The following is a 22,555-nucleotide window of genomic DNA, read 5'->3' as shown; positions in this document are numbered from 1 at the left end:
TTGAGCTTCGTTTGCATCATCATTGCCTTCTTCGTCTTCATTTGCATCACCATTCTCTTCAGCTTCATTTGCATGATCACTTGCTTCTTCAGCTTCATTTGCGTCCTCATTCTCTCCTTCCTGTTTCTCCTTCTCCACCTTTTTACCAGAGCTCTCCTCTTCTGTCTCTGGCTCACAGCTCCGTTTCCTGAGACACCAGCAGAGCACAAAGAGCACGACCAGGAGTGCAGCAAGGGCCCAGCACAGCCAGTGTTGCAAGGCAGAGAGGAGCAGGGGTGCCCAGGCAAAGCTGCTCTGCTCCTGGATCCTCTGCTCGCGGCTCCTCTCCTCTATCTCCTGCCACAGCCGAGTCATCTCCCGTTTCAGCATCTGCGCACGCTGCTCCATGCGCTCGTGCGTCTCTTCATCCAGGTCATAGCCCACCAACTGCACGTTGAGGGTAAGAATTTGAAAAAGCCCGACGAAAATGTCCAAGAGAGCCATGTCCTGCAGGAGAAGGGAGAGAAGGGGCTCAGTGGGGCTGGGTGAGAGGGAGGGGGCAGGTGAAGGGGGAGCGGGGCTGGGGGCCGCAAGGAGCTGGGGGCAGGTAGGAACGGGGCCGAGGCAGCTGGGAGGCAGCAAGGGCTGCCCCGGCCCCGGTGGCGGCGGCTCCGTGCCCTGGCCAAGGTGCTCCCGCGAGCGGCCGGGCCCTCCATGCAGGGTGAGAACCCACCCCCGGGGGCCGCGTTTCTGCCCCGGCCCCGTCCAGCCCGGCCTCCCCCCGCCTGCGCACTCACCGCTGGACCAAGCCGGACTGAGGCAGCGCTGCTGCTGGCGCCCCTGATAACCGCCCCGTGGGGACTGGTCCCCTGTGATGTCACAGGCGCCAAAGCGCGTCACAGGCACGCCCGCCGGCCCTGCCCGTCCGGACCACCCTGGCCCAGCCACTCGCAGCTGCCCCTGGCAGCCAAACACCAACCCTGACAATGCACAGAGCCAGCGAGCCGGACAGCACTCCCAGGGTTCTGTTTACCAAGCAGACGGAAGCCCCCCAGACCCTTCCCAAGTATAAAACTGGGCGATGTGACCCATGGATGCTTTGCTCCCTGACATCCTATCCCGTGAGATGGGATCAGCTCGCTTGCTGCTGGCCGCTGCTCTGGTGGTCATGGATGGGCCCTTGTTGCCTTCATGACACTCCGGGATGGGTGATGGTGGAAATTGTGACTGGGAGATGGGGCCTCTCCGTGGCAGGATCTCTCTTCCTGCTGTGCCACTGAGAGAGGACGTTGCTTCCAAAGAGACAATTCCTACGGGTGATGAGGGGGTGCAGGTGGAGTTTTCCCAGTGGGCAGCTCCCACTGCCGATAGAGCACTGGTTTCTCCACGTCCGGCATGTTCAGTTCTGTGGTACCAGCTCCCCGGAGTGTGTCTGGGATCAGCAGATTCTCCACCTGGACCCCAGTGAACACGCGGAGACACATCAGCGGTGTCTCTATCTTGGTCACACTGCAGGTGGAGCTGCCAAGGAGTTTCTTTTCCCATGTGAAATTGCTACCACAGTTGTGAGAGTGTGAGGGGAAAGTAGGGAAAAAATCAGAAGTTTCTTAATGCTTCCCATGGCAGGAAGACACCGCGAGCACGGTCAGCAGCACCCAAGTCTGCCAAGACCTGCTGGCCAGTCCCCTCCACGCCAGCCCAAGGGTGTCAGGGACACAGGCCTTATCTTGCAGGTGCTGATGGTTTGTAGCTGCGTTGTGTTCATGAAGCAGATACAAGTTTGAGAAGTAGGAGCAGAATTTTCAATATGCGGTATAAGATTTCAACACATTTCGCTTACTAAGTAACGTGAAACAGACAGTGTATTAAAAATCCCACAACCTTGTAATTCGAAGTGATTGATTCTATTCCAAACGTACTTATAATATAAACCTTCAATTGGGCTCATCCTGTGATGTGCGATGGGTAAAAGACAGCCCCAGTGTCAAGAGGGTGATCCACTTGCGGCCCTCTGCAGAACTTCCAGTGAGAGGAAGGAGTCTCCATGGAAGATCTCCTTCTTCCCTCTGCCATGGCTGTTGGGGAGGCTTAGGATGGGGTTCATGAGGGCATTTCCATCCTCTGTCCCATCCGTCAGGTCAGCCGCACACCTCCACTGCTGTGCTGCATGGTGTGGTGGCCAATATCCTGTGCAACGGGGGGAAAGGCAGCATCAAAGGTACGAAAGAAAACCTATGATGTTTCTACTCAGTTAGTGCTTTCTCTGAGCACAGCTTGTGGCACATCCTCTTTGGTTTTCAAACGGATCTGATGGAAAGCCGCCTCGGCCTACCAAATGCTCAGGAAGTTGTCCGACTTGCCTTTCTCCCCGCCGCTTGTTCACACAATGAAAACAGCCCTGTTGAAGCAGTCAGCTAGCTGAAGATTGCGTTAGCGGGAGAAGGGCAGCACCATAACATGGAAGAGGGGTCGTGGAGAGTTTTTGGCTGTGTACTATGAATAAGCCAGCGCTTAGGCTAGCACCTGCACGGAGGTTTTTCCTAGAGACACCAAAGACTGAAAGGAAGTAAACAGAAGCTGGTCTGCCCTCAACCCAGGCTGCAGGAGCACCGCCGTGGTCGCTGCGCATGAATAGTGTGTGGACAGTGCCCTGCAGCTGATCACCATAGTGGGGGGGGAAGAGTGACTGCAAGTGTAACCAATCATAGCCTGTGCTTGCCGCATGGCCTTTTGGGTATAGAGTATAGAAGGGTTGGAAAAACGTGGTCTGGCGGACATTGATATTCAGTGTTGTTAAGAGTTCATGAAAGGGTATTGATGTTAAATTCATATTGAATTAGACTCATTACTCTCGCCGGCCCGCCCGTTGTGCTCAAAGAGGTCCTGCTGTCAATTTTGCATTCTCCACATCGTCTTACAACAAATGGTAGCAGAGGATGGTTCGCAAAGCAGGATGTCTGGAGCACAATTTACTGCGGTAAGCAGCATTCACAAAGACAGAGCCAAGCCGGGGTGGTAGGAGAATGTGCTTTGTCCGGTGTCAAAAGACAAGCACCAGATGAGCTGACTACTCGCCTTCTACCAAAAAGACCATTTGCCTATAAGCACAAAATTTGGAGCTCGAGGCAACAGCGGCACTGTCGACGAGTATACTCTCTAAGAGAGGTATGGGATCGTCACAGGAAAACCTAATCACATTGATTTTTTTAGCTCTGGAGTGGGGACACTTTGGAGAAATTCCACTTTCGTTTTCCCCAACGGAGTGGGACACCGTAAGTCTATCAGAGGGGAAGAAGAGAAAGAAATTAAAGCTCTGAGAGAATTGTGGAGAAATGTGTTAGAATCATGAGAAGTAATGAAGTCCGAGCAAAGCGCTGCCCTGAGAGCCGCGAGGGCGCTTGTCCCAGAACAAAGCTGGACTGATAAAACTTGTTGGCCAAAAGAGAAGAGGGGCCTGTGGGCTACTCTGTGGGCTCTGCCTGCCGTTTGGGGTGGCCGAGGGGTCCCGGCTCAGCCTACACTCTCGCAATCCGATCTGCAGCGGGAGTTGGAAACTTTGCTGTCCGTAAACGAACCGGAAGTTTCCCCCTCTGATTCTCTGGGGCAACGTGACAAGAAAGCGGAAGTGCAGCTAGGGGACTGTCCAGATGCGGGAGGCCCTGAGTGCCGCCCTTCACCTACAGCTCCCCCTCTGGCCTGCCCCGAGCCAGACACGCGCCCCTCTCAGACCATCGCGTCAGCCGGGCCGGGCACGGCCAGGCCGCTGGGATCGGGGTTGCCCCACAACCTGCCTCCACAAACACCTGTGGAAGTTTCTTGTGAGCCTCCTTCTACATCATTGCGCTCACCCCAAGTAGTAGAGCAGTTACTGCAAGAGATTACCAGCAAGCGTGGACAACTTGACTTGCGAATGTCAGATGTAGAGAAAAATAAGAGACAAATAGAGTTTCAAAAACCAGCTTGCCTTCCACAAACAATGCAACCAAGGGTACCTATAGGTTCTACTGACCAACCACAGCCCCGACCTGGCAGATGGTCGGGGGTCATCAAAGATGCCATCTTAGAAGGTGATTGGTCTCCAGCAAAATTAGCCCTACCGCTAATTCGGAATATGAACACCCAGAGAGCGGTATGGGAACCACATGAATGGAAAATTTTACAGCAAGCAAAACAAACAATCACCAACTATGGTATACGTTCAGAAGCGACCAGACAAATACTGCATTGGATTTTTACCGCTGACTTATTGTGTCCCATGGACTGCCAAAATTTAATGCGCTTATTACTAACGCCGGCACAATTCCTCCTGTGGGAATCGGCCTGGTATCAACGAGCGCAGCAAGAAACAGCCAAACACCCTAGTCCAAATGACTCATTAACCAATGTGGTACCGGACGCCTATACGGGTCGTGGACAGTATGCTACAATAGAAGTCCAACTGCGATTTGGTGCTGAAGTTCTCCGGAAAGCTGCACAACTTGCCCTAGATGCTTTCTTAACCTTACCAGGACCCTTAGCTCCCTCATTCAGCGGAATACGCCAAGGCACTACAGAAAATTTCTTGCATTTTATTGACCGGCTACATGAAGGAGTAATGCAAAACCTGGACTTGTCAGAAGAAATGAAAAATCAAATGTTTCGGTTGCTAGCTTTCGCTAATGCAAATTCAAAGACTAAACAAATATTAGCAACTCTGCCCCCGGGATCTTCAGTGGAACAAATGCTAACGCGAGTAGCCAGATCAGAAGAACACCAAAGTGCGGAGGTGATGGCTGCCGCTTTTGAAGGGGTCATGCAGAGATCTCTTCGACAAGTTAGCCAGCAAGCCTCATCTACAATACAACCAGTTGTAGCAGCAATTCAGCGATCTTCGTCCACAAAAAATCGAATTACATACTGATTTACAGACATTAAATGATGAGGGGACATACAATGGATTAGAAATTGCGTAGGCATTACTAACAATGATATAGCACCTCTTACTTCACTTCTAAAAGGAGGTGATCCAGCTAAGCTCAAATGTCTTTCTGATATTATACAAAAGGTACAGAAATATTGGTCTAGCCAAAGACTTTCTGATCGACCAATTTCTCTTCTTACTAACAATCTAGAACATCCATGTGCAATCATCTGCCAGTGGCAAAACAAAGACGGGGAATTCCCCATAGATCTTGCTACAGATTCTTCCTTTTGTGCCACTGTCAGATTGAAAACAGAAAATGATTTATGATTATTAGAATGGCTTTTTCTCAGTGTCCAACCAAAATTCAGCATTCAAACAAGACCAGAAGCCGTTGGAGAATTGATTCAAAAAGGAAGATCTCGAATAATAGAAATTAGCGGTCAGGAACCAGATGACATCAGTATTCCGATAAATGGAGCCGATTTAGAATGGTGGCTGAGAAATTCGGTGCCTATTCAGAATGCATTCTTAGGATTTATAGGCAAGGTACATTCACGACAACCAAAAGGGAAGCTATGGCAATTTCTTAGAACAAATCAGTGGTTAGAGAAGCAAAGTAAAAGCAAAACCTGCTGAAGGGCTTACAGTATATACAGATGCAGGAAAACGAAGACACCAGGCAGCATGTGTCTGGCAAGAGAATAGTCAGTGGAAACAGCATTTAATTGAAGGTTCAAAAGAGGATTCATTGCAGACTATAGAGCTCACGGCAGTAATATGGGCCTTAAATAATTGGCTGAAATCTGCTTTAAATGTTGTCACAGATTCTTTGTATGTAGCAGGTGTAATACCCCGAATGGAAAATGCTCTGTTAAGACAATAAAATAATCCTCGATTAGGAAAATTGTTTGTACAGTTGAGAGCTATTTTAAATCAAAGAAAAGAACCCTGCTGTGTGATTCACGTTCGTAGTCATCAATGGAATCTTGGTCTAGGTGAAGGAAATCAAATTGCAGAGAGTTTAGTAAGTTCAGTACAGCACATGCCTCCAACAGATAAATTCCAACAAGCAAGACAAAGTCATGAGAACTTTCATCAAAATGCCAGAGGTCTGCAAAGACAATTCGATTTAACTTTAAATGAAGCAAGAAGTATTGTACAGGCATGTCCTCAGCGTGGAGGCCAGATGTTAGGTATAGGAATCGGTGTCAATCCTCGAGGTTTAAAAGCCTTAGAAGTATGGCAAATGGATGTGACACATGTGCCAGAATTTGGAAGACTTAAATATGTGCATGTCACAATTGATACTTTTTCAAAAATGATATGGGCTACTGCTTTACCAGGAGAAAAAGCACAACATGTATGTAAACATCTCACAGCTTGCTTTGCTGTAATGGGTGTCCCAGAAAAGATTAAGACAGACAGTGGCCCTGCCTGTGTTAGCCAGAAAGTTAGAACTTTCACATCAAATGATTAAGGGGTATTTGAACAAACAGAAGCAGGAAGAGTCAGATTGTCAACAGCGCTTAGCTTGTTTACCTTGAATTATTTATGTTTAACTGGAGATCATGAGGAGCCTCCTGTGATCATTCATCATTATCAGATCAGACTAGGAAGGAAGAACACTTTACCGGAATTCGTGGTGAGATATCGTGATCCCACCACTGGAATGTGGAAGGGACCAGTACCTGTTATTTTTAACGGTAGAGGGTACATGCGTCTCTCCACAGATCAAGGTCCATTGTGGGTTCCAAGCCGAGCAGTAAAGCCGGAGTTGAAACAAATTCAACCGAATCAACTCCCTGCAACAGAACCTTCGGAGGACACAGAGTGAGGCGTAACCTTTGCATTAATTTAGCTGTGACATGTATGTGTAATGTAGTTATATAAGTAGGCCTTTAAACACCACTACCTTCTGAGTAAGTTTATCAACACCCAGCACATCGCTTGTTACATGATAAATAGGAGTACCATTAAACCAAAGTTCTTGAAATTTGTTTAATCAATCCATTGTGATATTTAAACGGCAATAGAATACCTCAGGTTTACTAAGAATCAAAATATTAGCGCATGGTTTGACAACCATGACAATTGCAATGATCGCCTTTCCGTAGGGCCAGAGCCACAGGAAATCAAACCGATTGATTTTTGGTTTAAAAAGTTTAACAAATTGGCTTGGCCTAGGAGGGTGGATTAAGAGTTTATTGCAAAGTGCATTGTTTATGTTGATTGTTGTTGTAATTGATATGTTATGTATAAGTTGTTTTCTATCACGTATCAAAGAGGGGTTAGAATGCATAGCTAAGCAAGCCTGGCTTGTCCAAAAAGAAAAAAAAAGAAAAAAGGAGGAATTGTGGAGAGTTTTTGGCTGTGTGCTATGAACAAGCCAGCGCTTGGGCTAGCACCTGCACGGAGGTTTTTCCTAGAGACACCAAAGGCTGAAAGGAAGTAAACAGAAGCTGGTCTGCCCTCAACCCAGGCTGCAGGAGCACCGCCGTGGTCGCTGCGCATGAATAGTGTGTGGACAGTGCCCTGCAGCTGATCACCATAGTGGGGGGGGAAGAGTGACTGCAAGTGTAACTAATCGTAGCCTGTACTTGCTGCATGGCCTTTTGGGTATAGAGTATAGAAGGGTTGGAAAAACGTGGTCTGGCGGACATTGATATTCAGTGTTGTTAAGAGTTCATGAAAGGGTATTGCCCTGCCGGCAATTTTGCATTCTCCACATCGTCTTACGACAAGGGGTGATACAGGGTGACATTTACTCAGAGTGTCCTCAGGGATATGCACATGCTCAGCACATTCTCCACCAGATGTTTCCTCATCCAGGCATGCTGCAGCTCCACATGGTTGCAGGGGTCTCTTGCCAGCACCTGCTCCACGATGCTCAGATCGAGGTGGAAGGCATGGCCAAGGGCAGGATGCAGGGGCACAAGCAGGAGGTAGACAGCATGGTTCCCATGAGGATTCCAGCCTTCAAAAGTGCTGCACGCCTCAATGACTGGCTGCAGTGTGAGGAAGAAACTATTGAAGAAGAGCAATCTGAAAACATGGAGGAAGTCACCGCTACTTCCTCTACCACCTGGCACTTGCTGGCCATGTTCCGCACTGGATACTGAATGTGCTTTTGAAGAACCATGCTCAAATGACTATCATCACAGGGATCTTCTACACTTTCCTCTTCCTCGTGTTGCTCAACCCTGTCTCCTCTTCCGTTTCCTGCGCTGTGTTGCTGCTGGATCTCTCCTCCTCATTAATACCGACACAGGCACAGCTCCTTTTCTCTAGTCGCCAGCAGAGCCCAAAGAGCAGGACAAAGACTAGACCTGCCACTGCTGCAAGGCAGAAAAGCACAGTGCTCCCAAGGCCACGCCACTCTGCTCCTGCGTCCTCTGCTCCCTCTGCTGCACTGGATGGACCACCTTCCGGAGGCTGATGAGTTATTCTCATTGCCCTGATGAGGAAGCATGGACGCAAGGAGGAGCCTGATTTACAGAATCAGAGAGACCACAGCCCACCCCATCAGGTCTTCTGCACAACGCTCCCTGACTCTGTGGCAGCTGAGCAGTCAGCACCTTATGCCCACGATCCCCACAAAAGTGATGCAAGCGCTCACAACACAACCTTTATTCAAACACAACACTTATGGGCAGCTTTGCTCATGGTAAAGCTCCCAGAAGGAATGGAATGGACGCTGTTGAAGAGAGAGAGAGGGCAGTTGCTGTCCGGGTGGTAATGGAGTCCCTGTCACAAGACTCCTCGTGATGGCCTCTTCAGCTGCATCGTGTCCCACTCCCCAGGATGCGCTTTTGCTGGGCAGGAAAGGTGGGGCACCCTTTCCTTTCCTTCCCTTTCCGTGCCCTGCATTCTCCCCTCTTTCTTCTTCCTGGAAGACACGGTCGTCTGCCAGCAGCTGTGACCTGCGCAGACACAGCTCTGTGCAGGATGGCCTCTTTCAGTGTCCGTCGAGAAGCATCCTACGAACCCGACTACGCAGCTCCTCAAACTCGAGCTTTGCGTGCTCAGAGGCGTAAGGATTCTGCGTCAGGTGCTGGAAGAGGTTGAAGGGTTCAGCCATTCGCAATTCCAGGGGCAAGATGATCTCCTCAGGCACGTTCTCATTGCCAATGAAGAAGTGGTTCAGGCGTCTCTCGTACAGACATCTCTGCAGGTAGAGCAGGATGTCATTCAGCCATTCCCAGAAATACCTCCTGTGCCAGGGTGACAGCGGCATGGTGGTCAGCACGTGCATCATAACTGTCTTCAGCGTATAGGTGGAAAAGTCTCTGCCCAGCAGGCAGCGGACACAGAGCTGCAGGCACCTGAGGTAGCAGGTGTCAGGATGTGCCTTTCTGGCAATATACCTGAAGAACTTCATCTCTGCCACAGCATAGGTCTCTGGCCACATCGTGCTGGGAGTGTAGGCAGCCTCTGTATACTGGCTGCTCACAAAGATGTCCGAGTCGCCTTCTTGCACCCCAAATATCAACTCAAATAAAATCCTTTTCCCCTGGCGATTTGTCACACAGAATTTGCAGGATCGGTCAGAGGGCAGCACTGTTAGGCGGCGTATGGCTGAAAGAGGCAGAGCCCTCCAGGAACGTCTCACGAACATCTGGAAATAGCGTGCAGTTTTCTGCACATCTAGGTAGGAGGCAGTGCAGAGGTCGTCTAGGATGCTGAAGCCTGCATTCCTCCCCTGCTCTTCCTCGGGGTGGTGGAGGAAGCAACGTGTCTCTCCTGCCAGCTGCTCCATCTCACAGGTACACACCAACTCCACACGGATGCGGAAGTTCCTCATTGGCCACACGCGGCCCGGCTCCAGGTGGAAGATGTGTCCACGGGGAGGCTTCAGGGGCAAAATCAGGCGGTAGGTGACGTCTTCCTCACGGGGACTCCAACCTTCAAAGGCACTGCCCACCTCGATGGCTTTTTCCAGCACTGGGAAACAGGTATTTGAGAAGATATACTGGTAGACACGGATGAAGATTTCCATAAAGCTCGTCACAAACTTGCAATCTCTGTCCAGGTGCCGAACCGGCCACGGCATGTCCTCCTCAAAAAACCTTCCCAGGTCATTTGCATTATCATTCGCTTCTTCAGCTTCATCTTCATCATCATTCTCTTCATCATCTCCATCTTCCTCTTCGTCTTCATCATCATCCTCTTCTTCATCTTCATTTTCATCATCATTCTCATCTTCATCTTCATTCTCATCATCATTCTCTCCTTCATCTTCATTTGCATCGTCATTGTCTTCGTCAGGTTCATTGGCATCATCACGCTCTTCTTGAGCTTCGTTTGCATCATCATTGCCTTCTTCGTCTTCATTTGCATCAGCATTCTCTTCAGCTTCATTTGCATGATCACTTGCTTCTTCAGCTTCATTTGCGTCCTCATTCTCTCCTTCCTGTTTCTCCTTCTCCACCTTTTTACCAGAGCTCTCCTCTTCTGTCTCTGGCTCACGGCTCCGTTTCCTGAGACACCAGCAGAGCACAAAGAGCACGACCAGGAGTGCAGCAACAGCCCAGCACAGCCAGTGTTGCAAGGCAGAGAGGAGCAGGGGTGCCCAGGCAAAGCCACTCTGCTCCTGGATCCTCTGCTCGCGGCTCCTCTCCTCTATCTCCTGCCACAGCCGAGTCATCTCCCGTTTCAGCATCTGCGCACGCTGCTCCATGCGCTCGTGCGTCTCCTCATCCAGGTCATAGCCCACCAACTGCACGTTGAGGGTAAGAATTTGAAAAAGCCCGACGAAAATGTCCAAGAGAGCCATGTCCTGCAGGAGAAGGGAGAGAAGGGGCTCAGTGGGGCTGGGCGGCAGGGAGGGGGCAGGTGAAGGGGGAGCGGGGCTGGGGGCTGAATGGAGCTGGGGGCAGGTAGGAACGGGGCCGAGGCAGCTGGGAGGCAGCAAGGGCTGCCCCGGCCCGGTGGCTCCGTGCCCTGGCCAAGGTGCTCCCGCGAGCGGCCGGGCCCTCCATGCAGGGTGAGAACCCACCCCCGGGGGCCGCGTTTCTGTCCCGGCCCCGTCCAGCCCGGCCTCCCCCCGCCTGCGCACTCACCGCTGGACCAAGCCGGACTGAGGCAGCGCTGCTGCTGGCGCCCCTGATAACCGCCCCGTGGGGACTGGTCCCCTGTGATGTCACAGGCGCCAGAGCGCGTCACAGGCACGCCCGCCGGCCCTGCCCGTCCGGACCACCCTGGCCCAGCCACTCGCAGCTGCCCCTGGCAGCCAAACACCAACCCTGACAATGCACAGAGCCAGCGAGCCGGACAGCACTCCCAGGGTTCTGTTTACCAAGCAGACGGAAGCCCCCCAGACCCTTCCCAAGTATAAAACTGGGTGATGTGACCCATGGATGCTTTGCTCTCTGACATCCTATCCCGTGAGATGGGATCAGCTCCCTTGCTGCTGGCTGCTGCTCTGGTGGTCATGGATGGGCCCTTGTTGCCTTCATGACACTCCGGGATGGGCGATGGTGGAAATTGTGACTGGGAGATGGGGCCTCTCCGTGGCAGGATCTCTCTTCCTGCTGTGCCACTGAGAGAGGACGTTGCTTCCAAAGAGACAATTCCTACGGGTGATGAGGGGGTGCAGGTGGAGTTTTCCCAGTGGGCAGCTCCCACTGCCGATAGAGCACTGGTTTCTCCATGTCCGGCATGTTCATTTCTGTGGTACCAGCTCCCCGGAGTGTGTCTGGGATCAGCAGATTCTCCACCTGGACCCCAGTGAACACGCGGAGACACATCAGCGGTGTCTCTCTCTTGGTCCCACTGCAGTTGGAGCTGCCAAGGAGTTTCTTTTCCCATGTGAAATCGCCACCACAGTTGTGAGAGTGTGAGGGAAAGTAGGGAAAAAATCATCTTTGTAGCCACCCTAGTCTCCACACCATGTCCCTATGGTATGAAGTTGTCGCCTGCAGTCAGCTGTGAGCCTCGCAAACACAGCTCTGGGCATGAAGAGCTCTTTCAGAGCCTGTCTGGTGATGAGCAGTCTCGTGAGCGATCTCGCAGCTCCAGGTCATGGTGAAGCTCCAGCTAGCAACAGAGCCACGATAGCCACTTGTTGACTCCCCCCCTCCTCCCATCCCCAACTAGGGGAGAGACGTGAAAGGGAAGGGAGAAACTCGTGGAAATGAAACAAACACAGTTTAATAAAATAGCAAATGGAGGGCAGATTTTTGCCTATTCAGAAGTCTAGTTCAGAGCATACCCTGGGAAACAATGCTTAAAAACAAGGGGGCCCAGGAGGGTTGGACATGCTTCAAGCAGGAGGTTTTGAGTGCACAGGAACAGGCTATACCAGTGTGCCGAAAGGCTAGCCGGATTGGAAGACAACCGGCTTGGCTAAACAGGGAGATTCTGAATGAAATCAGAAATAAAAAGAGACTTTACCAACTGTGGAAAAAAGGGCTGGCTACTTATGAAGAATTTATGGAAATAGCTAGATCATGCAGGAAAAAAATCAGGGAAACAAAAGTGCAATTTGAAGTTAATTTGGCCAATTCTGTCAGGGATAATAAAAAGTCCCTCTTCAAATATGTTAACAACAAAAGGAGGGGCAAGGAAAACCTCCATTCTCTGTTGGACTTTGAGGGAAATGTAGTTAACAAAGATGAGGAGAAAGCGCCTCAGTTTTTACCAGTAAGACAGGTGGCCCTCAGGACAACTCATCTCTGGAGGTGGTCGACAGAGATTGGAAGCCAAACAGGCCCCTTGTATTCCAGGAGGAAATAGCTGGTGATTTACTGAGCCATCTGGATCCTCACAAGTCTATGGGACCAGATGGGATCCATCCTAGGGTGACGAGGGAGCTAGCAGAAGAACTTGCCAAGCCGCTCTCCATCATCTTCCAACAGTCCTGGCTCACTGGGGAGGTCCCATATGATTGGAAATTGGCCAATGGTACCCCAGTCCACAAAAAGGGCTGCAAAGCTGACCCTTGCAACTACAGGCCTGTCAGCCTGACCTCGGTGCCTGGCAGGGTTATGGAGGAGATCATCCTGAATGGAATCACACAGCACCTTCAGGATGGACAAGGGATCAGACCCAGACAGCATGGGTTTAGGAGAGGCAGGTCCTGTCTGACCAACCTGATCTCCTTTAATGATCAGGTGACTCACCTGGTGGCTGAGGGGAAAGCCATGGATGTGGTCTATCTGGACTTCAGCAAGGCCTTTGACACTGTCTCCCATAATATACTCCTGCAAAAGCTGGTAGCCCATGGCTTGGACAAGTGCACTCTACGCTGGGTTAAGAACTGGCTGGAGGGCCGGGCCCAGAGAGTGCTGGTGAATGGGGCTGCATCCAGCTGGCGGCCAGTCACTAGTGGTGTTCCCCAGGGGTCGGTGTTGGGTCCAGTCCTATTTAACATCTTTATTGACGATTTAGATGAGGGGATTGAGATCATCATCAGCAAGTTTGCTGATGACACCAAGTTGGGAGGGAGTGTCGACCTGCTGGAAGGCAGGAGGGCTCTGCAGAGGGATCTGGACAGACTGGAAAAATGGGCTGATTCCAATGGGATGAAGTTCAATAAGGCCAAGTGCCGGGTGCTGCACTTTGGTCACAACAACCCCCTGCAGCGCTACAGGCTGGGCACAGAGTGGCTGGAGAGCAGTCGGACAGAAAGGGACCTGGGGGTACTAATTGACAGGAAGCTCAACATGAGCCATCAGTGTGCCCAGGTGGCCAAAAAGGCCAATGGTATCCTGTCCTGTATCAAAAATAGCGTGGTCAGCAGGACAAGGGAAGTGATCCTTCCCCTGTACTCTGCATTGGGGAGGCCACACCTGGAGTATTGTGTTCAGTTCTGGGCCCCTCAGTTCAGGAAGGACATTGAAGTGCTGGAGTGAGTCCAGAGAAGAGCAACAAGACTGGTGAAGGGACTTGAGCATAAGACCTATGGGGAGAGGCTGAGGGAGCTGGGGTTGTTTAGTCTAGAGAAAAGGAGGCTTAGAGGTGAGCTCAGCACTCTCTATAACTACCTGAAGGGAAGTTATAGCCAGGTGGGGATTGGTCTCTTCTCCCAGGAATCAGCAATAGGACAAGGGGGCATGGGCTTCAACTCTGCCAGGGGAAATTTAGGCTGGATATTAGAAAGAAATTCTTTACAGAGAGAGTGGTCAGGCATTGGAATGGCTGCCCAGGGAGGTGGTGGACTCGCCGTCCCTGGAGGTTTTTAAACTGACATTGGACATGGCATTTAGTGCCATGATCTAATAAACGGACTAGAGTTGGACCAAGGGTTGGACTTGATGATCTCTGAGGTCTTTTCCAACCCAGTCGATTCTGTGATTCTGTGATTCTGTGAAATTATCATTGTCACGGTGACACCCCGAGGTTAGTTTAAGGGACAACAGGGTCCAAAACAACTTTTATTAAACCAGTAAGATACAGCGTTTTAGCACTCCAAAGTGACTTAAATAAAGGTTCGGATATCAGTTCAGGAAAATTATTAAGGGGCAGCAACTACTACAACAGGCGGTCCAGAGAGTGCATGCACGTGGCTTCACTCAAAACAATGCCGGAGCCGTCCCTGAGTCCCAGAGAAATACACACTTGCCTAAACACGGTGTAGGATTATTTTTACTTACACCCGTGGCGGCGAGGCAAGCGCAGTCTCCATCCCGGGGGGCTCTCGGCGGCAGCATCTTGCTCGTGCTCCGAGAGACCCGTGACAATGGGCGGAGTCTCGATGAGAATCCCATTTCTATTGGCTGATCAGATCTGACTGTAGGCATTCCAGAAGCTTCTCTGCACCCCCACACTGGCTGTGGGTGCCCCTGAAGCCTCCAAACATCCCCCACACTGGCCGCAGGTGCCCAGCGGCTCACTGGCGCCTGCTGAAGGAGGGAGGGGGAGAGAGGAGGGTTTGCATTCTGCCAGAATCACTAATACACCACTAGTAAAAATAATGTCTATAAAATGGAAATAAAACATAAAAGGCAACCAGTGCAATTCCTCTTGAACTCTGTCTGCACCGAGCAGCCCATCCAAGGAAGCAGCACCCTCGTCCAGAACAAGCGATCCCAGAGAGAGAAGAGAGAAAGAGGCAGAAAGGCCCACAGGCCTCCGCAAAATGGCAGAATGGCAAAAGACTGAAATAAAGAACCTCCCAACCAGAACTCCTCCAAACAGGTCTCCGTCCCAGCTCTGACACTAGCCGGAAGTTCCCGATTCTCCTTAAATAGGAAGCATGATGCTAATGGCATGCAATGGCCTAACTGATCAGTCTGGATGCTGGTCTGCCCCATCTGTGCCCCTTTCCTGGTGGCCTTGCTTCTAATGAGGGCAGTGGGTGGCTCAGCTCTGCTTGCCCTCCTTCTCCTGGATCTTGCCTGTTACGCAGTGCTCTCAGTTCTCTATTCCAGGACAATCTCTTCTGCATCCTGGACCCTCTTTCACCTCTGTGAAACCCCCCAGTATCTGACATCATAGATAAGTACCTGTAGGAAGAGCAGCTCTGGGGGTGTTTAGATCAAGAATGAGGCAGAATTTTCAACATGTGGTTTAAGATTTCAGCAAATTTCACTTACTAATTAATGTGAAACAGACAGTGTATTAAGAATCCCACAACCTTGTAATTCGAAGTGATTGATTCTGTTCCAAACGTACTTACTTAAGCTCAATGATTAATATAAACCTTCAATTGGGCTCATCCTGTGATGTGTGAGGAGTAAAAGACAGCCCCAGTGTCAAGAGGGTGCTCCACTTGCAGCCCTCTGCAGAACTTCCAGTGAGAAGGAGGAGTCTCCATGGAAGATCTCCTTCTTCCCTCTGCCATGGTTGTTGGGGAGGCTTAGGATGGGGTTCATGAGGGCGTCTCCATCCTCCCTCCCATTTGTCAGGTGAGCCGCACACCTCCACTGCTGTGCTGCATGGTGTGGTGGCCAATATCCTGTGCAACGGGGGGAAAGGCAGCATCAAAGGTACGAAAGAAAACCTATGATGTTTCTACTCAGTTACTGCTTTCTCTGAGCACAGCTTGTGGCACATCCTCTTTGGTTTGCACACAAATCTGATGTTTTTCTATGTGTCTTTTGTTCTCACCTTTTATTTAGTGTCTGGCTTTTAAGTATTTATAGAGAAAAACAAAATAGTGCTTTTCGATGTTAATAAGCAAAGTAACATGGAACATATTAGCATGTACTGGTTTTTCATTACACTGAAAATCAACTCTTTGGTCTTTGTGCTTCATTGTCAACTGCAAGGAATAATTAACATTGGAAAAAGAATGAATAACATTATAAGGAGCAGTGCAGCTGAGATTTCTTGTATCATTTGCAATTATGCCTGAAGGTAACAGGATCACATAGCAGGCTGAGATCCTGCATAACCAGTTAAAGACACTTTAATGCAATAGGAATGGAAAAAGGTTATGGTGAAGACTTAGGCAAAGATGCCAGTCATGAAGCTACTTCTGCTTTTGCGTATTACAGTCAGTGTAGCACTCCCATTTCGGTCTGTGCATCGAGCCACAAATAAGTTCAATTACACACACACACACACACACACACACACACACGTGCGGTGCTCTACTGTTCTTATAACACCTGAGGAGTGCACAGAGAAAAGGTTCCTCTTGCAGGTTTGTTCTGGCTTGCATTTCAAGCACCGCTTTCTCTTCCTCCTCACCCCACCCCCATCCTTTAACTTCAGTATAATAAAGGCTGCGGATTGGTATTCGTGAGTATGATCTTTCCCATTCTCAAAGTAACTAATTCCACTGCATGCAATTAGATTGTCTCAAGAGGAAAACAGATGAAGAAGCAGCCCCTGTGCAATACTTAAGATGTGTATTAAGACAACTTTGGCCCTGGAACTTATTTTAGCTGTAATTTTATCATATGAATTAGTCTTTCAACCAGGTTGCTCATAAAATTAATCTTAAGGGTAATGCAACTGTTCAGAGCCAGACTACACTTTGAAGACACGAGGAAGAAATTTTTTACAATGCGGGTGGAAAAATTCTGTCAGAGATTGCTGAGAGAGGTGGTAGATACCTCATCCCTGAAGACATCCCAGGCCAGGCTGGATGGGACTCCGAGCAACCTGATCTGGGTGAAGATGTCCCTGCTCAGGGTAGGCATTGAACTAGAGGACCTTTGAAGCTCCCTTCAAACCCCAACTATTCTATGATTCTATATCTTAGAGACTAGAAGACCTGAAGAGTCGCAGATGTGCTGGGGAGGCATGTTCAGATCAATATCTACCCTTTTCCCCTCCAGTCTCTCTGTAGTGAATATTGAGTCCCAATAAACTTGGAGGGGAAAATAGATAATTCTAGGCTGCACAGACTTGAAGCACAATTTTTTAATGAAAGGTGCTGACTGCCCATCCTGTTTATGGCAGTGATGCTTGTAGTTCATAGAGCCTCATGGTCTGACTAGCAGCCTGCATGGGGCACACTCAAATCCTGCTCCTCCTCTTCCTCCACCTTTATTCCAATTCCTGGGTGCTCCAGACTGGAGAAGGGCAAAGGGCAAAGTGGGAGCTGCATCCCAGTGCATGGTCAGTATGTCTGCAGATGACACCACGTTGGGTGGGATTGTTGATGTGCATGAGGGTAGAAAGGCTCTAGAGAGAGATCTGGACTGGCTGGATCTATGGGCCGAGGCCAGCTGTAGGAGGTTCAACAAGGCTGAGTTCTGGATCCTGGACTTGAGTCATAACCACCTCATACAACACTATAGGCTCAGGAAAGAGTGGCTGGAAAGCTGCCCAGCAGAAAAAGACATCGACAGCTAGCTGAACATGGGCCGGGAGCGTGCCCAGGTGGCCAAGAAGGCCAACAGCATCCTGGCGTGTATCAGCACTACAGTGTCCAGCAGGATGAGGGAAGTAATCATCCTCCTGTACTCGGCCCTGCTGAAGTCACACCTTGAACCCAGGGGCCAGTTTTGGGTCCCTCACTACAGGAAAGACCTTGAGGTGCTAGAGTGAAATCAGAGAAGGGCAATGAGGCTGGCGAAGGGTCAGGAGCACAAGTGTGATGGGAGCAGCTGAAGGACCTGGGGGGTTCAGCCTGGAGAAAAGGAGGCTGAGGGGAGACCTTATCACTGTGTCCAGCTGCCTGAAAGGAGGTTGTGGCGAGGTGGGGGTTGGTCTCTTTTGGCAGGTAACAAGTGATAGGAAGAGAGGAAATGGCCTCAAGTTTCTCCAGAGGAAGTTTGGATGGGCTCTCAGGAAAAAGTTCTACATTGAAAGGGTTAATGAGCATTCAAAGAAGATACCCAGGGAAGTGCTGGAGGCACAGTGGCTGGAGGTACCCAAAAGATGTGTAGACACGGCACTTAGGGACTGTGTCAAAATTTCCAAAAATTGTAATGCATACGTAATAATTATAGGATTATAAGCAACGCAAGAGCGTCCAGTCATTGGAGCACTTACGGAGGATGATCCCCAGTGTTCCCCAGTGCTGATACAAGAAAAGACGCCTACTTAACAGTATAATTGACTCAGCTGTTAAGTTTATTTCTCCCTTTCAATTCCATGTATTTTTTTCTTCTATATCCACCAATAACCCCCTCCCTTCCTTTAAGTCTACTCAAGTGCTAAGAGAAAGCTACACCAACCCAGAAAGCCCACAGGAGCTCTGCTGCCTGTCTGAGCTTGTCCCTCTTGCAACAGGATCACGAGCAGGGTTTGCAGCAAAGTTGGTGGGAACTGCCACTGAGAGTAGTTAGGTCTTTCATCTGTAATATGTACAACTGCCTGGCAGCAGAGTGGTTCCTACCTCCTACACGTGAACCCATCTGGAGTGTGTCACGCTTTAAGGCAAGTCAGCAAAAAGCTGTGGTGGACGCTCCCTGTTACCCCCTCACCTCCCGCCACCCACTTCCTGTACATCAGCGAGATGATAGGAAAAATAAGGAGGAAGGAAGAGAGACTTAGACTTCAAGTTGAAAGGTTTTAAAGGCTTTTACTAATACTACTACTAGAAAGAGAATATAGACACAAAAGATACAAAACCAATTTTGAATGCTCGATGTGGAGCTGCCGTCAATCCAGCATTAGCGGGAGAAGGAGAGCACCATAACGTGGAAGAGAGGTGATGCAGGGTGACATTTACTCAGTGTGTCCTCAGGGATATGCACATGCTCAGCACATTCTCCACCAGATGTTTCCTCATCCAGGCATGCTGCAGCTCCACATGGTTGCAGGGGTCTCTTGCCAGCACCTGCTCCACGATGCTCAGATCGAGGTGGAAGGCATGGCCAAGGGCAGGATGCAGGGGCACAAGCAGGGGGTAGACAGCATGGTTCCCATGAGGATTCCAGCCTTCAAAAATGCTGCCCGCCTCAATGACTGGCTGCAGTGTGAGGAAGAAACTATTGAAGAAGAGCAATCTGAAAACATGGAGGAAGTCACCGCTACTTCCTCTGCCACCTGGCACTTGCTGGCCATGTTCCGCACTGGATACTGAATGTGCTTTTGAGGAACCATGCTCAAATGACTATCATCACAGTGATCTTCTTCACTTTCCTCTTCCTTGTGTTGCTCAACCCTGTCTCCTCTTCCGTTTCCTGCACTGTGTTGCTGCTGGATCTCTCCTCCTCATTAATACCGACACAGGCACAGCTCCTTTTCTCTAGTCGCCAGCAGAGCCCAAAGAGCAGGACAAAGACTAGACCTGCCACTGCTGCAAGGCAGAAAAGCACAGTGCTCCCAAGGCCACGCCACTCTGCTCCTGCGTCCTCTGCTCCCTCTGCTGCAATGGATGGACCACCTTCCGGAGGCTGATGAGTTATTCTCATTGCCCTGATGAGGAAGCATGGACGCAAGGAGGAGCCTGATTTACAGAATCAGAGAGACCACAGCTCATCCCATCAGGTCTTCTGCACAACGCTCCCTGACTCTGTGGCAGCTGAGCAGTCAGCACCTTATGCCCACGATCCCCACAAAAGTGATGCAAGCGCTCACAACACAATCTTTATTCAAACACAACACTTATGGGCAGCTTTGCACATGGTAAAGCTCCCAGAAGGAATGAAATGGACGCTGTTGAAGAGAGAGAGAGGGCAGTTGCTGTCTGGGTGGTAATGGAGTCCCGGTCACAAGACTCCTCATGATGGCCTCTTCAGCTGCATCGTGTCCCACTCCCCAGGATGCGCTTTTGCTGGGCAGGAAAGGTGTGGCACCCTTTCCTTTCCTTCCCTCTCCGTGCCCTGCATTCTCCCCTCTTTCTTCTTCCTGGAAGACACGGTCGTCTGCCAGCAGCTGTGACCTGCGCAGACACAGCTCTGTGCAGGATGGCCTCTTTCAGCGTCCGTCGAGAAGCATCCTACGAACCCGACTTCGCAGCTCCTCAAACTCAAGCTTTGCGTGCTCAGAGGCGTAAGGAATCTGCGTCAGGTGCTGGAAGAGGTTGAAGGGTTCAGCCGTTCGCAATTCTAGGGGCAAGATGATCTCCTCAGGCACGTTCTCGTTGCCAATAAAGAAGTGGTTCAGGCGTCTCTCGTGCAGACATCTCTGCAGGTAGAGCAGGATGTCGTTCAGCCATTCCCAGGAATACCTCCTGTGCCAGGGTGACAGCGGCCTGGTGGTCAGCACGTGCATCATAACTGTCTTCAGCGTATAGGTGGAAAAGTCTCTGCCCAGCAGGCAGCGGACACAGAGCTGCAGGCACCTGAGGTAGCAGGTGTCAGGATGTGCCTTTCTGGCAATATACCTGAAGAACTTCATCTCTGCCACAGCATAGGTCTCTGGCCACATCGTGCTTGGAGTGTAGGCAGCCTCTGTATACTGGCTGCTCACAAAGATGTCCGAGTCGCCTTCTTGCACCCCAAATATCAACTCAAATAAAATCCTTTTCCCCCGGCGATTTGTCACACAGAATTTGCAGGAGCGGTCAGAGGGCAGCACTGTTAGGCGGCGTATGGCTGAAAGAGGCAGAGCCCTCCAGGAACGTCTCACGAACATCTGGAAATAGCGTGCAGTTTTCTGCACATCTAGGTAGGAGGCAGTGCAGAGGTCGTCTAGGATGCTGAAGCCTGCATTCCTCCCGTGCTCTTGCTCGGGGTGGTGGAGGAAGCAACGTGTCTCTCCTGCCGGCTGCTCCATCTCACAGGTACACACCAACTCCACACGGATGCGGAAGTTCCTCATTGGCCACACGCGGCCCGGCTCCAGGTGGAAGATGTGTCCACGGGGAGGCTTCAGGGGCAAAATCAGGCGGTAGGTGACGTCTTCCTCACGGGGACTCCAACCTTCAAAGGCACTGCCCACCTCGATGGCTTTTTCCAGCACTGGGAAACAGGTATTTGAGAAGATATACTGGTAGACACGGATGAAGATTTCCATAAAGCTCGTCACAAACTTGCAATCTCTGTCCAGGTGCCGAACCGGCCACGGCATGTCCTCCTCAAAAAACCTTCCCAGGTCATTTGCATTATCATTCGCTTCTTCAGCTTCATCTTCATCATCATTCTCTTCATCATCTCCATCTTCCTCTTCGTCTTCATCATCATCCTCTTCTTCATCTTCATTTTCATCATCATTCTCATCTTCATCTTCATTCTCATCATCATTCTCTCCTTCATCTTCATTTGCATCATCGTTGTCTTCGTCAGGTTCATTGGCATCATCACGCTCTTCTTGAGCTTCATTTGCATCATCATTGCCTTCTTCGTCTTCATTTGCATCACCATTCTCTTCAGCTTCATTTACATGATCACTTGCTTCTTCAGCTTCATTTGCGTCCTCATTCTCTCCTTCCTGTTTCTCCTTCTCCACCTTTTTACCAGAGCTCTCCTCTTCTGTCTCTGGCTCACGGCTCCGTTTCCTGAGACACCAGCAGAGCACAAAGAGCACGACCAGGAGTGCAGCAAGGGCCCAGCACAGCCAGTGTTGCAAGGCAGAGAGGAGCAGGGGTGCCCAGGCAAAGCCACTCTGCTCCTGGATCCTCTGCTCGTGGCTCCTCTCCTCTATCTCCTGCCACAGCCGAGTCATCTCCCGTTTCAGCATCTGCGCACGCTGCTCCATGCGCTCGTGCGTCTCTTCATCCAGGTCATAGCCCACCAACTGCACGTTGAGGGTAAGAATTTGAAAAAGCCCGACGAAAATGTCCAAGAGAGCCATGTCCTGCAGGAGAAGGGAGAGAAGGGGCTCAGTGGGGCTGGGCGGGAGGGAGGGGGCAGGTGAAGGGGGAGTGGGGCCGGGGGCCGAATGGAGCTGGGGGCAGGTAGGAACGGGGCCGAGGCAGCTGGGAGGCAGCAAGGGCTGCCCCGGCCCGGATGCGGCGGCTCCGTGCCCTGGCCAAGGTGCTCCCGCGAGCGGCCGGGCCCTCCATGCAGGGTGAGAACCCACCCCCGGGGGCCGCGTTTCTGCCCCGGCCCCGTCCAGCCCGGCCTCCCCCCGCCTGCGCACTCACCGCTGGACCAAGCCGGACTGAGGCAGCGCTGCTGCTGGCGCCCCTGATAACCGCCCCGTGGGGACTGGTCCCCTGTGATGTCACAGGCGCCAGAGCGCGTCACAGGCACGCCCGCCGGCCCTGCCCGTCCGGACCACCCTGGCCCAGCCACTCGCAGCTGCCCCTGGCAGCCAAACACCAACCCTGACAATGCACAGAGCCAGCGAGCCGGACAGCACTCCCAGGGTTCTGTTTACCAAGCAGACGGAAGCCCCCCAGACCCTTCCCAAGTATAAAACTGGGCGATGTGACCCATGGATGCT

At 50.9% G+C, this 22,555-nt stretch overlaps 2 protein-coding genes across 2 annotated transcripts; both read right to left on the bottom strand.

The window, feature by feature from the left end:
- Nucleotides 1-8,837: 8,837 nt before the first annotated feature.
- LOC309451443 (inositol 1,4,5-trisphosphate receptor-interacting protein-like 1) lies at nt 8,838-10,655 on the bottom strand (the record flags this gene model as incomplete). Its single annotated transcript, XM_082075122.1, has 2 exons — nt 8,838-10,057; nt 10,166-10,655. The coding sequence occupies 2 exons, from the start codon at nt 10,653-10,655 to the stop codon at nt 8,838-8,840; spliced, it is 1,710 nt and encodes a 569-aa protein (XP_081931248.1).
- A 9,488-nt stretch (nt 10,656-20,143) lies between these two features.
- Nucleotides 20,144-21,961, bottom strand: LOC309451442 (inositol 1,4,5-trisphosphate receptor-interacting protein-like 1; the record flags this gene model as incomplete). Its single annotated transcript, XM_082075121.1, has 2 exons — nt 20,144-21,363; nt 21,472-21,961. 2 exons carry the CDS (start codon nt 21,959-21,961, stop codon nt 20,144-20,146), a joined length of 1,710 nt encoding a protein of 569 aa, XP_081931247.1.
- Between the last annotated feature and the right edge of the window lie 594 nt (nt 21,962-22,555).

The sequence above is a fragment of the Streptopelia decaocto genome (genome assembly GCF_964273445.1).
Source record: "Streptopelia decaocto genome assembly, chromosome: Z".
Lineage (NCBI taxonomy): Eukaryota > Metazoa > Chordata > Aves > Columbiformes > Columbidae > Streptopelia > Streptopelia decaocto.
Note: the sequence above shows the minus strand (reverse complement) of the source record. Positions and strands in the feature narration are given on the sequence as shown.